Source organism: Geotrypetes seraphini, chromosome 7 (genome assembly GCF_902459505.1).
Source record: "Geotrypetes seraphini chromosome 7, aGeoSer1.1, whole genome shotgun sequence".
NCBI classification, from domain to species: Eukaryota; Metazoa; Chordata; class Amphibia; order Gymnophiona; family Dermophiidae; genus Geotrypetes; species Geotrypetes seraphini.
The window spans coordinates 68,937,142-68,951,320 of NC_047090.1; the positions used below are offsets into that span (position 1 = coordinate 68,937,142).

Here is a 14,179-nt window from a genome sequence, read left to right on the forward strand (position 1 = left end):
TCTCCGACTGATTAATTTCCCTAGGATAGCCTCGGTGACACCTAGGGATATGTTGAAACGTTATATGTTGGAGATTTTAGGTATTCCAGAGGATACATTACCACCACTTACTCAAGTATATTACTTGCCAGTGAAAGTTATTAAATCACCATCTAAACAACAAGAGGATAATCAACCACTTAATGTTTCAGCAATGCTGGAACTTTCGGATAGAGAGGCTGCATCTCCGGCAACACTGCTTCTCACTGTGGCTCTTGCACCAGATAAAAATTGGTTGTTTAGATTGTTCTTTAGAAATAAAATGAAAGAATTTCTTGGATATAAAATATTAATGTTTCCAGATTTGGCACGGGACACTCAAAGAAGAAGGCGAGAATTTCTTTTGATGAAGCCAGGGGTTACATCTCTTGGAGGGACTTTTTTTCTACGACACCCTTGTAAATGTGTAATACAATATCATATGAAAAAATATATATTCTTTGAGTCATTCCAGTTGACAGCCTTTCTGGCAGGAACTCGACTGGACGAAGGGAAATTAAAGTGAAGTGCAATTGAATAAATGATATCCTTCCTCAGCCAAGGGATCTTGTTTTCCTATATATTTGAATTAATATTTGTTAATATGTTCGCCTAATCCTTCTTGGATCTAATTAGAGGACTTGAGCTGAATTTAAGCTAAACATTTATTTTATTTGATTATTATGTATTTTACTTTTGAGTATTATTTTTTCTGCTTTTCTTCAACTTTCTGTACAAGTGTATACTTGATTTATAAAATGTGAAAACTTGATAAATAAATAATAATTAAAAAAAAAAGAATTCCTAACTCAGCTCTTTTATGTTAATATTGCATACTGATAGGGTCTGATTCTGTATAGGACGCCCGGTCTCAGCACTCACTTAAGTGGCTTTTGAGAATCGCACAAGGGCGTCCTTTACAGAATCATCCCACCTAACCACTCCAATTCTCTAACCGGCGTCTATGTCACAGGCACTGGTTGCCGTTGAGGTGATCGGATCAAGGGAATCTCCCTACCGCCATCAGTTCAGCGGCAACCACAGTGGCAGGGAACCCCCCCTGAAGTCAGGCAGTAAGTGGAATGCCCACTCCTTCCTACCGCCACCCCCCCAAAGCATCACCCCACCCCCACCCGAAGCATCCTCCGGCAGGAGTGCCCAATTCCTCCTGCCGGGACCCCCTGAAACACCCCCCACCCAAATGCGATAGGCAGGAGGGATGCCCACTCCCTCCTGCCAGAACAACCCCTCCCCCAAAATACCTCCTACCCAGTGACCAGCCCTCCACCCACCGATCCCCTAAAGAGGAGACCACCAGCTCCCCAACTGCCCTCTCCCCTGTACCTTGTAAACAGAAGGTCTGGCCGGAGGGAGGCATACACCTTCCAGCCGGCAGGCCCGCCACTGGAAAATGGTGGGTCTTCCCCTTCCTGGTGCATTCTCCTAGGAGGACCTTAGGCACCTGGGCCAACCGGAGTTTTAGGCTTCCTTCCCAGTGCATTCTGGGATACACTGGGAAGGGCCTTCCCAATTGGCCAGATACCACAAGCCCCTCCCATTGTATATACATTTCTAATAAAATACATGCACTGAGTGCAAATCTCTTATGCATAGTTCAGTGGTAATATCCTGAAACACGAAAGAAACAGTGGGAGTATACAAGATATCAATAAAAGATCCCATATGGAATCAACTCAACGCTGTCAGCGTTTCAGTATTCAACAGTACCTTCTTTAGGGGTCTTCCACACACAGGTAGAATGCATCAATCTCTTTTTAATCAATCATAGATTTGATAGATTCCCTAGAAACCGGCAGCCTGCATGCAACAGAGAGCAGGACAAGGGGCAGGATGAGCCTCCAGTGCCGGAAATGTCCTTCCCTACAGTGAAACGAAAAATGATGTGCCTCGGGAAAACGTTTCTTTCAAAACGGCTGTCGAATCTATGATTGATTAAACAGAGATTGATGCGTTCTGCCTGTGTATAGAAGGCTCCTGAAGAAGGTACTGTACAGTACCGAAATGCTGGCAGCATTAATTATTTATCAATAAAAGATCCTTGTTTACTCCCACTGTTTCTTTCATGTGTTCGACATTTTCGTGGGGACTTTGTGTCGTTCTTTGTAGTGGGGTATGCTGAAGGCCAGACTGTCTAGGGTGTATTTCAGGATCAGCTTCAGAAACACTGGTTAACACAGGGTGTTTAGAAGTGCACAGAGCTCATAATCTACTTGAAAACTCAGGAAAGTAACATTTGAAAGTTATATAAATCAGTAAAGGATATTGGATCAGAAACAGGATGTCAGAATACTTCTGTATAAATGTAAAGCTGTTTCTCTTTAAAATAACCGATGAGAGAGTTTTATTCCAAAATACCTAAGGAAGATAACAAACCTATTTGGCTCTTATGTTATCAGAAAGAGAAATATTTTGACTTACCTGCTGGATCATGTATGACTAGCTGATCTCCTGCCAGCTCATCTTTTTCCTGCTTCACATCAGCCTGGTCATTTTATACAACAAAAAAAAGAATATTGATGCTTTGGGTTGTCTGTACAATTAATTCATCCAAAAAAGGGAATGGGACTTGATATACCTTCTGTGGTTACAATCAAAGTGGTTTATAGATTATATACAGTACAGGTACTTATTTTGTACCTTGCTAAAATGTGGAGTGGAGGAGCATCAAGCCCTAAGAATCATGGTGTGGGGTTTTTGACTAAAGATTAAAATACTGAATATTAAGAGCACAAGAGTTGCCATACTGGGACAGACCAAAGGTCTATCGAGCCCAGTATCCTGTTTCTAACAGTGGCCAACAACATCCTAATTTTATCTTTTTGACTATATCACAATTCTGGAAATACACTATTCCTAAAATTCGCTCTTTGGGGAAAATATTTCAACTGCCATGATCGATACTATATATTCTGCTTTAAAAGAGCTTGCTGGCTTACTTCATAAAAACTCTTACCATGGAAGCTGGATGATCCGTGGCAAGACCAAAATCTCCGATTTTTACACAATCATCTGAATCCAAAAAAATATTTACAGGCTTCAGATCTCGGTGAATCATCCCCTGCCAGACACAAAAGAGATAGTGACCAGAAGGAATGGGCCGAGGCATGGTCAAACAACAAACCTGTGATCAATTTTCCAGAGCTGAATCCAGGAAAGTCCTTGATGATTGAAAGGAAAGTAGCCTATTACTTTTAAAAGGTTAGAATGTCCATGTCTGAGGGAACAGATATAGATTCCAAGTTTAGAGGATCTGATCTTGGTAATTAGAACAGCCTAGTGGGCTTCATTGGTGATTCAAGTTTCCAAGTTTATTAGTTATTTACATACTGACCATCAATGGAGGTTGACTAAGCGGTTGTAGGCTTCCTGACTCCCTTTCCTTACCAACTGGAACTAGTTGTAAAGGACAGACCAGAAAGAAGAACATGAAGCGCACAGAAGAAAAAAGACCATGAGGATAAAGCAAACTTGCTAACTTGTTTACAGGTGGTCTCTGTAGAAAGAAAGATTAATCAAGTAAACGATATTGGTCATTCTTTCACACCTGCCTCCTTTCCCACGCTCATATATTTTTACTCCCTTTCTGTCATTTTCCTTAACATCATGCCATACTGGTTCAAATCAAAGTTGCCCCAGGTACAATAACTTATTTTGTGAATGTGTAAACAGCATTGATTGTATCACTGAAAGACATTACCTTTACCTTAAATGTAAAATGGGTTACATTGGATTGTGCTATGATAGAGTAAAGATCTCAGAGATCAAAAGTGACTAGAAATATCTTCTGACTACACTTGATAAATCCAATTTGCAGGAGTCCAATTACAATAATGCACAGAAGGGGCAACAAAAAATATACACTTGTACAGGTACTAAAGCCTAACACATAAGAACATAAGAAGTTGCCTCTGCTGAGTCAGACCAGAGGTCCATCTCGCCCAGCGGTCCGCTCTCACGGCAGCCCATCAGGTCCACTGCCTGAACAGTGGTCTCTACTAATTTTACAAATTACCTCTAATCCTATCCCTATAACCTTACCTCTACTCTTATCTGTACCCCTCAATCCCTTTGTCCTCCAGGTACCTGTCCAGACCTTCTTTGAAGCCCTGTAGCGTGCTTCTGCTTATCACATCCTCCAGTAGCGCGTTCCATGTATCCACCACCCTCTGTGTGAAAAAGAACTTCCTGGCGTTTGTTCTAAACCTCTCCCCTTTCAATTTCTCTGAGTGCCCCCTTGTACTTATTGATCCCCTTAATTTGAAAAATCTGTCCCTGTCTATTTTTTCTATGCCCTTCATGATCTTGAAGGTTTCTATCATGTCTCCTCTAAGTCTCCACTTTTCCAGGGAGAAAAGCCCTAGATTTTTCAGTCTGTCAGTATATGAGAGGTCCTCCATGCCCTTTATTAGCTTAGTTAGAACATAAGAAGTTGCCTCTGCTGAGGCAGACCAGAGGTCCATCTTGCCCAGCGGTCCGCACCCGCGGCGGCCCATCAGGCCTAATTGCCTGAAAAGTGCCCCTGTCTAATTTTTCTACTGCCTCTAATCCTCTAATCCTATCCCTATAACTTACCTCTACTCCTATCTGTACCCCTCAATCCCTTTGTCCTCCAAGTACCTATCCAAACCTTCTTTGAAGCCCTGTAGCGTGCTCCTGCTTATCACATCCTCCGGTAGCGCGTTCCATGTATCCACCACCCTCTGGGTGAAAAAGAACTTCCTGGCATTTGTTCTAAACCTTTCCCCTCTCAATTTCTCTGAGTGCCCCCTTGTACTTGTGGTTCCCCATAGTTTGAAAAATCTGTCCCTGTCCACTTTTTCTATGCCCTTCATGATTTTTTTTTTTTAATTTATTTATTTATAAATTTTCAATTATAATCAATCAAGTTTAAACTTGTACAGAAAAGCAAGATTCAACAAAGAAACATCCAACATATTAAGTTTCCAAGAAAATAAATTCTATCTTAAATCATGCTCAAGTCCTCATATAGGATCCAAGATTCACTCTAACGGAATTTAAAGCAATCATATTCAAAAAAGAAAGAAACCGTAATAGGTAGAGCTGTAGTAAGGCAGTCCTCTATATATCATGCATCGTGAGCTTTCTCCAGTCTTGACAGAGACAGGAATGTTGTCAGTTGTGAGGGTTCAAAGAAAACAAATTTATGCAACTTATAATGAACGATACATTTGCAAGGGTATCGAAGAAAAAAGGTTGCTCCCAGGTCAGTAATTGCTGGTCTTAACAATAGAAATTCCTTTTGACGCCTCTGTGTGTCCCTGGCCAAATCAAGAAACATTTGAACTTTCAATCCCAGAAATTCCTTGTGTTTATTTTTAAAATATAACTTCAATAGCCATGTTTTATCCAATGTAAGAGCAACTGATAGGAGTAAAGTAGCCGGAATGGCTACTTCCCTGTCTGAGGACTCTATATATATCCCTGTCTGAGGCTGATATATCCAAAGGTTCTTGAATCACTTCTTGATTCGCTTCCTGAAGGTTTTTTTGATCATTAGTGTCTTTAACAGGCAAATAATAAGCCTGTGTAAGCGGTGGAATAGAAGATTCAGGAATTTCAAGTATTTCTACTAGGTAACGTTTGAGCATATCTCTAGGAGTTGCTGTGGAAATTTTAGGAAAATTAATTAATCTAAGATTATTATTTTTAGAGAAATTCTCAAGTGATTCAAGCTTTCTTCTTAAGTTGGTATTGTCCTTAATCAATGCGTCCTGTATTACTTTAAAGGATTTATTATTTTGTTGTCGAGTTTCAATCTGTGATTTAATATCAGTAGTTATTTTCTGTAATCCTGTAATCTCCTTATCATGTTCTTTAAATTTTTCTTCCACTTGGTTAAATTGAGAAGCTATAGTTTTTGGAATAGTAGCTACCAAGTCCCACAGGGCGTCCAATGTTACCACCTGGGGTTTAACAAGTTGAGGAAATTGTAAATGTAAAGTTTTATGCTCACCCACTGGCAAGTCTTCCAGCTGCTGTTCAGGCTGTGCTAAACCTCCTCCTACAGGTGTTAATGCCTCAAACTCCATGCTCAGGGTCCCAAGCAAAAGCTGGGAGCTTGAGTCTCCATTCCTCGGATCGAACTCTACTACCTCTGGAGGAGGGAGCACTCCAACACCAGGAAGCTTCCCCTCCCTCGGGGAACTAGTCGTTTGAGGGTTCGGAGGAGGTGCTCTTGCTTCAGGGCTTAAAGTTGTTTCGAGCCCTAAGGAGATCTGCTGCGCGCCTTTCCCTTGCAGCGTCTCCAGCGGGGATAACCGCCCTGTGTCCGCTGACATGCCCTGCATGCGCCGGATAAGCTCCTCTATGCCACCAACCGCGGCGGGAGTCCCGGAAGTCCCGGGACGCCTCAAGGCCCCAGCGACGCTTCTCCCTCTCCGCTTCGGCATACTCCAGGTAATTTTTTAAAAAGCACTCGTAAAGTCCAAACTTCGAGGAGGTTGTCAGGAGCAAACACACAGACAATCTATTCAGTCACCATCTTGGATCCAATTGCCCTTCATGATCTTGAAGGTTTCTATCATGTCTCCTCTAAGTCGTCACTTTTCCAGCGAGAAAAGCCCCAGCTTTTTCAGTCTGTCAGTATATGAGAGGTCCCCCATACCCTTTATTAGCTTAGTTGCTCTTCTCTGCACTCTCTCAAGTACTGCCATTAAAACTTTTCAATAACACATTGTCTTATTTTTTCTCTTCTTTTAAATCGGCCTCGGCAGCGACTCTTTTCACATGGCGTGTATTTAGAAAATTGTTATTGTTGTGTTGTAGGACTGCACCTTGATGAAGCAATGGCACATGATGGCATTGGGTCCTTATCATTTTCTAAGATAAGTCAATTCTGATTATATTTTATGAGATTTTCTAAGATGAGTGAATATTGCGACATAAATATTTATTAATTTAAGGATAATAAGGCCAATGATGTGGCAGGCGAGTCATGGCCCTGTGGGTTCATGTGAAAAGTCACCATCGATGCTGATTAAAAGCAAAAAAATAATAAGGCGATGAGATTGTTGAAATGTTTTAACAGCGTTGGGCTTTAGTAGAAGTATAGAAATGTCTTCTGAGCAGGTGCATGTCTTCTGCTATCAACTCAGGGTGGTAGGAGAGTTTATGTCAGTTATCCCGATGTTTATAAAGAGCACCTACTACAGGTAAACAATTATACTTTCTCCCTCAACAAGCAGGATAACCAGCATACAAGCTGAGGGTTGTGTTAGCATGTGCTGATACCAGAAAAAAAAGGCTCCATGATATAGCCATTCAGCAGGTGAACACCACTCAGTTTTAAACAATCTGGATTACATGAGCTTTCAGGCAGAGTTGATGATGGATTATTCCAAAAGGTTCTTTGAATGCTTGTCCTACTGCAGTCTCCCTCCTAAACAGATGATTTAGGCAACTCTCAAATATGAAGGCAAGCAATAAGAACCAAGTGGTACTTTGCAAACTTCTCAACATTCTTTAAATGGTATACAGAGATTGACATAGTTCAGATTTAATGCGCTTTAACCTTGTCTTAGATGGACAAACTGTTATGGATATACTTGCTTGTGAATAAATATAGTTCATTAGTGAATTGGAGATCATTCTTTTGTTAGCAGCCAATCCTGATCAATTTAGGTCGCAAGAATGAAGCATTAAGGATATCTTCAGAGTTCTTTTGCAATCCCAAATGTAAGACTTGCCATGCTAGATAGGACCAAAGGCCAATCAAACCCAATATCCTGTTTCCAACAGCAGCCAATCCAGATCACAAGTACCGGTACTAGCAGGATCCCCAAAAATAAACATTTTTCACAATACTTATTCCCAGGGATAAACAGCGGCTTTCCCAAGTTTATGGACTTTTCCTCTAAGAATTCGCCATAGCTGGGTTTGAAAATTGTTTGGACAACTGGTCACCACAGAAAAGGTTTTCTCTCCAGGTGAGCATGATATGGCATAAACTCCATTTATAACTACTCTTTGTTGCCTCCCACTCACCCAATTCATAAGCTAATGCCCATTACGTAACCCAGTTGGATACTTTAAAAGTCCATACCAAGGATGATCAGTTTATGTAAAGTGAAAAGTCTTACTGAAATCTAGCTCTCCAGTCATCCAATCAATAAAAAAATAAAAAAAATTATCTGATTTAATGATTCTAGAAACTGAACTGTTCTCCATTTTGGCAGCGATTCTATTAATATTGAGGTTAATCTGTAGTTCCCAGCTGTCTCCTTCCAAATTTACTTCCATTCTTGTGAAGGAGAACCACACCCGCCTTTCTTCAATTCTCTGAGACCTTGGGTCATTAGGTAACTAGGTCTCATTGCATTAAAATGGGACCTGTGTTAAAACAGCACGAGCTGAGGTAAAACAGTCTCTCAAACTGTGTGCCACAGCACAGTAGTGTGCCCCAAAGAGATTACGGGTGTGCCAAGAGAGATTCCAGAATTTTACTTTAATTCCCTTCATAAGTATACACTGGAATAGATGACATGTACGTTGCATACGCAAGATCTGTCAATGTTATGAGTAAGGATACAACCGCCCAGACAAACATCGTTCTTTGACATGCTTGGTCCTTGAAAACTAAAGGCAAGTGATTTTATATGCAGTAGTTATCCTAACTTGAGCAACAAAACAATCAAGTTTCAAGTTTATTAAAATCTTATTATACCGCCAAATCAGACTTCAAGGCAGTGTACATATCATTTTAAAAATACAAGTATTTAAAAAATACAGGGTATAACAAAGGAATATCATACAAAGACTTGACAATACAAGACTGACAGACAAACTGGCACAGAAGGGAGGCGGTAGTACTACGTTATTTAAAGAAAAAGAATAGGTGGAACGGACAATAGGAAGGGCGCAGATATCACATGAATCAATCAGGTTCAGAGAGATAGAAAGCGTCTTTAACAGGACGGTTAAACGTTAAAAGCGTCCTTGAATAGATAGGTTTTGAAATTAGACTTGAAGACTTTGTTACCGTTTGGATCTTCTTATTTTTGTGAACTTGGATTTTGAATTCTGACAGAAATTAGATTAAAAAAAGAGAATGACTGCAGATGGTGGATGATGAAATGTGTGTTTGCTTGTCGACTATCGAGAAGCGTTTTGAGTTCATTTGCACTCAAAAACAAGCACATCCATCACATTGATTAGCAATTCTATTCTATCTACTTTAGTCTCTCGAGAGACTACGAGAACTCCCTACAGCCATTTCCTAATGGCTATCTGCACGGGGCAGGAGTGTAGGAAGATCGCACCTGCCCCGAAAACCAGCTAGACCACCAGGTAAGGCCAGGATGCCGGGGGGAAGACAAAAATATGGGGGGGGGTTTCTCCTCCCCCCCCCAAAAAAAAATCGCAATTATGTGAAATCGCAAGTAGGGAAACCGCGAATGGGGAGGGGGAAGTGTACATCCTGTTTGCCCTCAGAGAGCAGCAATGCATCTACACCTTTAATGCATTTGTTCTATATCATAAGTCTCAGAATCCAGCCCTGCAGTAGATATGTTTCAGAATCATCAAAATATGCAAGATTACAAAAGACTTAAGCCTTCTTCTGTTAAACTGCGCTAGCAGCTTTTAGTGCGGTGAGCCGCGCTGAATGGCCCGCACAGCTCCCGACGCTCATAGAGTTCCTATGAGCGTTGGGAGCAGCGCGGGCCATTCAGCGTGGCTCTCTGCGCTAAAAACTGCTAGTGCAGTTTAATAGAAGAGGGGTTTAAAGTCACTTCCTGCAAATCATTCTCTATGTCTATTCCAAATTCGGAAATGTTTGCCGTTCAAGCAGTGGCGTAGCAAGGGTGAGAGGTGCCCAGGGCAGTAGTGTTCCTCCTCGCTCTCTTCTCCGCCCCTCTACCCTGCCGCGCATGCTCCCCTTCACCCCTACCTGTGTAGCTCCCTGACACGAGCATCATCTCTAACTTACTGCCTGCACCAGCGTAGACTCTCCCTCTGATGCCACTTCCTAGTTGTAGGACCCGGAAGTAACGTCAGAGGGAAGCACCAAGGCCGGCGGGAGCAGAAGGTTGGAGTTGCTGCTTGCTGGTAGAGTTAGAGGTAAGATGGCAGGGAATTGAAGGCACGGGCATGGTGGGAAGGAGCGGGGGGGGGGGGGGCAAGAGAAGGAGAGGTGTCAGCGCCCCCACCAAGAGGGCACCCGGGGCGGTCTGCCCCATCCCTTTACTACGCCACTGAGTTCAAGGACCAGGGATTAATTCATTGCTCTTTGCATTCATACCAGAAAATGATTCAAATCAAGGCTTCAGTATTCCTAAAATAATTCACGCCACCAAGGGACATGGATTTGCTCTAAGATTAACTACTACAAGAGTAAGTGTTATTGGATAATTAAATATAATTACAAGCAACATTAGGGTCAATTTGAGTATTAAAGGTGAATATAAAAGGGAACAAGTCCTCACTTGTTCCTGGATAAGTTCTGCATAAGGAAAGCAAAACATGAGTAATAAGTAGATCATCAGATCCAGGATGTTTGTATAATGTATTGGAGCTAGCAAAATGACTATTTTGTGATTGGCTGAGGTTTTTATTCCTTCAAGCAGTGGATACATAAAGATTTCTTGAAATATATCCCATTCAAAAGCAGTTATTCAGTCAGCAGCAAGTATCTGTCATATACCTGCTTTAAAAAAAAAAAATTCAGAGGACCCATACAAATAGATTTTTTTCCTGTAAACTATGCAATCAAAATTTCTCCAGGGCATTCCACAGGTAGAGTTATATTTGCAGAGCTGCAATATGAATAAAAGGATATGAATAAGAGGGATGTATATAAGAGGGAAATGCATTATTAGTTTGCCCCTTTTCCCTTGATTTTGAACTTTTTGCATTTTGTTTCATACATTTATGTTGCCACTAATAGCTTTAATAAACACAAATAGATTTTAAGAGTGCTAATTTGTAGACTGAGGTGCATGCGTTGAATTCTTTAAGGTAATCTAACAAAAATATTGGTATGCAAAATGAATACATACCCTTAGGGTCAGTTTCTATAAATAACATGCAAAAACCAAAGAGAATGACCCCAAAGTATCCACAGAGAAGAAAATCCAGAGGAAAGCAACAGAAACTCTGTGGAGTGACGATGTTCCTTAAAAGGACTTTATTTGTAAATGTTAAAGTTCCAAAGGTACACTAAAATCATCCACATAAAAATAAATGCAAGCAGTGTCTTTCTCACTGCTCACCACATATTAGATTCTCCACTTATTCACCATTATAGGACCCTCAGAGACCCCTGAAGAAAACTTTTTGTCGAAATGTGGACCGTGTTGGGTCTTGTGCCCTTAATGGACTAGGTCCTTTAAGGTTTTTATGTAGATTACTTTATTTTTATGTGGATGATTTTATTTTATGTGGATGATTTTAGTGTACTTTTGGAACTTTGACATTTACAAATAAAGTCCTTATAAGGAGCATTGTCACTCCACAGTTTCTTTTGCTTTCCTCTATAAATAACATAACATAGTGCTTGTTAACCGCGTAGCCATAAGTTTGATGCGGTTTACAAAATATTACTAATAATAAACATAATATATGGAAGAAAATGAGTTAGTTGGTCAAATGCTTAGAAAATAAATAGGTCTTCAATTGTCTTCTAAAATGTTTATAAGAGTGGGCTGTGAGCAGTAAAGTTCAAAATTATTTTATCATGCAAAGTATGATTGAGAAATTTTTTACTTTTACGGCCTTGGACTGGAGGAAAATTAAACAAAGGATGGGTTTTTCTACTTTGTCTGTAGGAAGCTAAGGAAAATTCAGTGCAATAAAACTTGTTGCTCAATGCTACTCTATAAAGGGCACTTAAAGATGAGCACTCTTTATAAAATAATGTTGACCACTGAATTTGGCACTCATCTTTGGATAGTCGCCAGCTGAATTCTGGTATAAATCCTGGCATGCAAATTTGGCACAGATTTCCACTATTCTAACATTGTGTGCCTCTTTTGTGAACACCCATGCTCCTCCCATAGCCACACCCCCTTTTGAGCTACACATGATTCAGTTTAGACACCCATTGTTATAGAATAGCGCGCAGCCAAATCAGCACCCAAATCATAATTTGAGTCAATTAAGTGCTTGTTAGCTCCAATAATGACATCATTGGAGCTAACAAATTTGGGTGACCTTTGTGGAATCCAGGGGCTAATTCATAACTTATCCATTCACGCCTGACCATAAAAAAGTAAAATTTGAGCTGTTGGTTACTCACTTGATCGTGTATATAAGCTAATCCCTCCAAAATCTCTCGGAAAAGCCTCCATAGCCGACTGGTATCCACATGCAGTCCCTGGTCAATGGTATCACGTAGTGTGCTCTTCTCACAGTATTCCATCTACACGTAGCAATAGAAGACACAGTCAATATGTGGACAACCCAACACTAGGAACAAGACCCAGAAAAAAGAAAATATTTTGAAATTCTACTTCCATATCGAACAAGGCCTTCCAATATAAAAAGATTGGACAACTTTCATTGATGGGGACTGGTGAGCAATTTCTGGAAGATATTAATTAAGACATCACAAAATTTGTATTTATTGAATTATATTTTTTAATAAAGTGATAAAACAAATATTAAGTACTTAAAAAAATAAGAACACATAGCCAGTGTTTGACAGTTTTCGAGTAGTGAAAAGGAATCTCAAGTATCAATACATAAAAAGCAGGGGTATGAGAGGAGCCAGGATGGTGGAGGAAAAAGGAAAAATAAGGAAAACCAAGAAAGAGGAATGGGGACGACTATTAAGGAAAATAGTCCACTGCAGGCCTAGGGAGGTATATAGGGCCACCTAAACCCACCTAAGGCTACTTCCAGGCCAAGGCGCACCCATAGAAACATGATGGCAGATAAAGACCATCTAGTCTGCCCAACTGCAGTAACCATTATCTCTTTCTCTTTCTGAGAGATCCCACGAGCCTATCCCAGGCCCTCTTGAATTCAGACACAGTCTCTGTCTCCACCACTTCTTCCAGGAGACTATTCCATGCATCTACCACCCTTTCCGTAAAAAAGTATTTCCTCAGATTACTCCGGAGCCTATCACCTCTTAACTTCATCCTATGCCCTCTCATTACAGTTTCCTTTCAAATGAAAGAGACTCGACTAATGCGCATTTATATTATGTAGGTATTTAAACGTCTCTGTCATATCTCCCCTCACCTGCCTTTCCTCCAAAGTATACAGACTGAGATCTTTAAGTCTGTCCCCATACACCTTATGACGAAGACCACAAACCATTTTAGTAGCCTTCCTCTGGACCGACTCCATCCTTTTTATACACAATATTCCTACTGGCCATATCTCTCCCTAAGCAACCTAGCATCCTTCTAGCATCCTTAGGTGAGCTTAGGTGGGCCTATGTGCCTCCCTAGGCTCCCAGAGGCGCCTACAATGAAGATGGCCTGCCTCGGAAGGATTTTTTTTTTTTAATGTGTGTCCCGATTGACTGGTTAGGCAGCAGTTGGCTGCCTACAATCTGGACGCCGTTTATAGAATTTGGCCCTAAAGAATGAAAACATTTCATCTCTAATGACTATAAAATTACAGCAAATAGCAAGCCAGAGGTGTGGCTGATTCATCCCACTTATAGATAAAAATTCAACAAACTCTGTTCCGAAGATCCTCCCAAGTGCTTCTTTCTTGAATACAATGGTGATGTATATTCTTGTGCACAAGTGTCTCACCTGAATATAAAGATAGTGTGCAGTATGTGCTCCTTGCTGTGTCTCCGAATCTCTGCAGTCCTCACTATGATTATTCTTCTCCATGCATTCCTGTACAGGAAACAATTTTAAGTGAAATTCAAACCCTCTATAAGTGGCCTAGGAAAGTGCAGTTTAGAGCAGTGCAGATGGGAAAGCACTTTACCTGGGAAAAACTGATGCTTTTTATGACCGACAACAAAAAGAGCAATTCTATAACAGGATACCTAGATTTAGGTGCTATCAAAGCACAGATTTCAAGTATCTACTTTCCTTTTTAGAATAAGTTACCAAAAACTGGTATAAATACTTGTACCTATTGTAAAATGATGCACAGAGACAAGATTTTATAATAAACACATGTGCCCTGTCACACTTTGCCCATATGTCACCTA

General features: G+C 40.7%; 1 protein-coding gene across 1 annotated transcript in view; it reads right to left on the bottom strand.

Annotated features, from left to right (window-relative positions):
• The window catches only part of EIF2AK4 (eukaryotic translation initiation factor 2 alpha kinase 4), a 271,684-nt gene that overhangs the window by 148,930 nt on the left and 108,575 nt on the right, over positions 1-14,179 (bottom strand). The window contains exons 14-17 of the mRNA XM_033953235.1: positions 13,767-13,856; positions 12,293-12,415; positions 2,993-3,097; positions 2,458-2,521 (exon numbers count right to left, since the gene is read on the bottom strand). Coding sequence (XP_033809126.1) covers positions 2,458-2,521; positions 2,993-3,097; positions 12,293-12,415; positions 13,767-13,856 — 382 coding nt within the window. The remainder of the gene's footprint in view (positions 1-2,457; positions 2,522-2,992; positions 3,098-12,292; positions 12,416-13,766; positions 13,857-14,179) is intronic.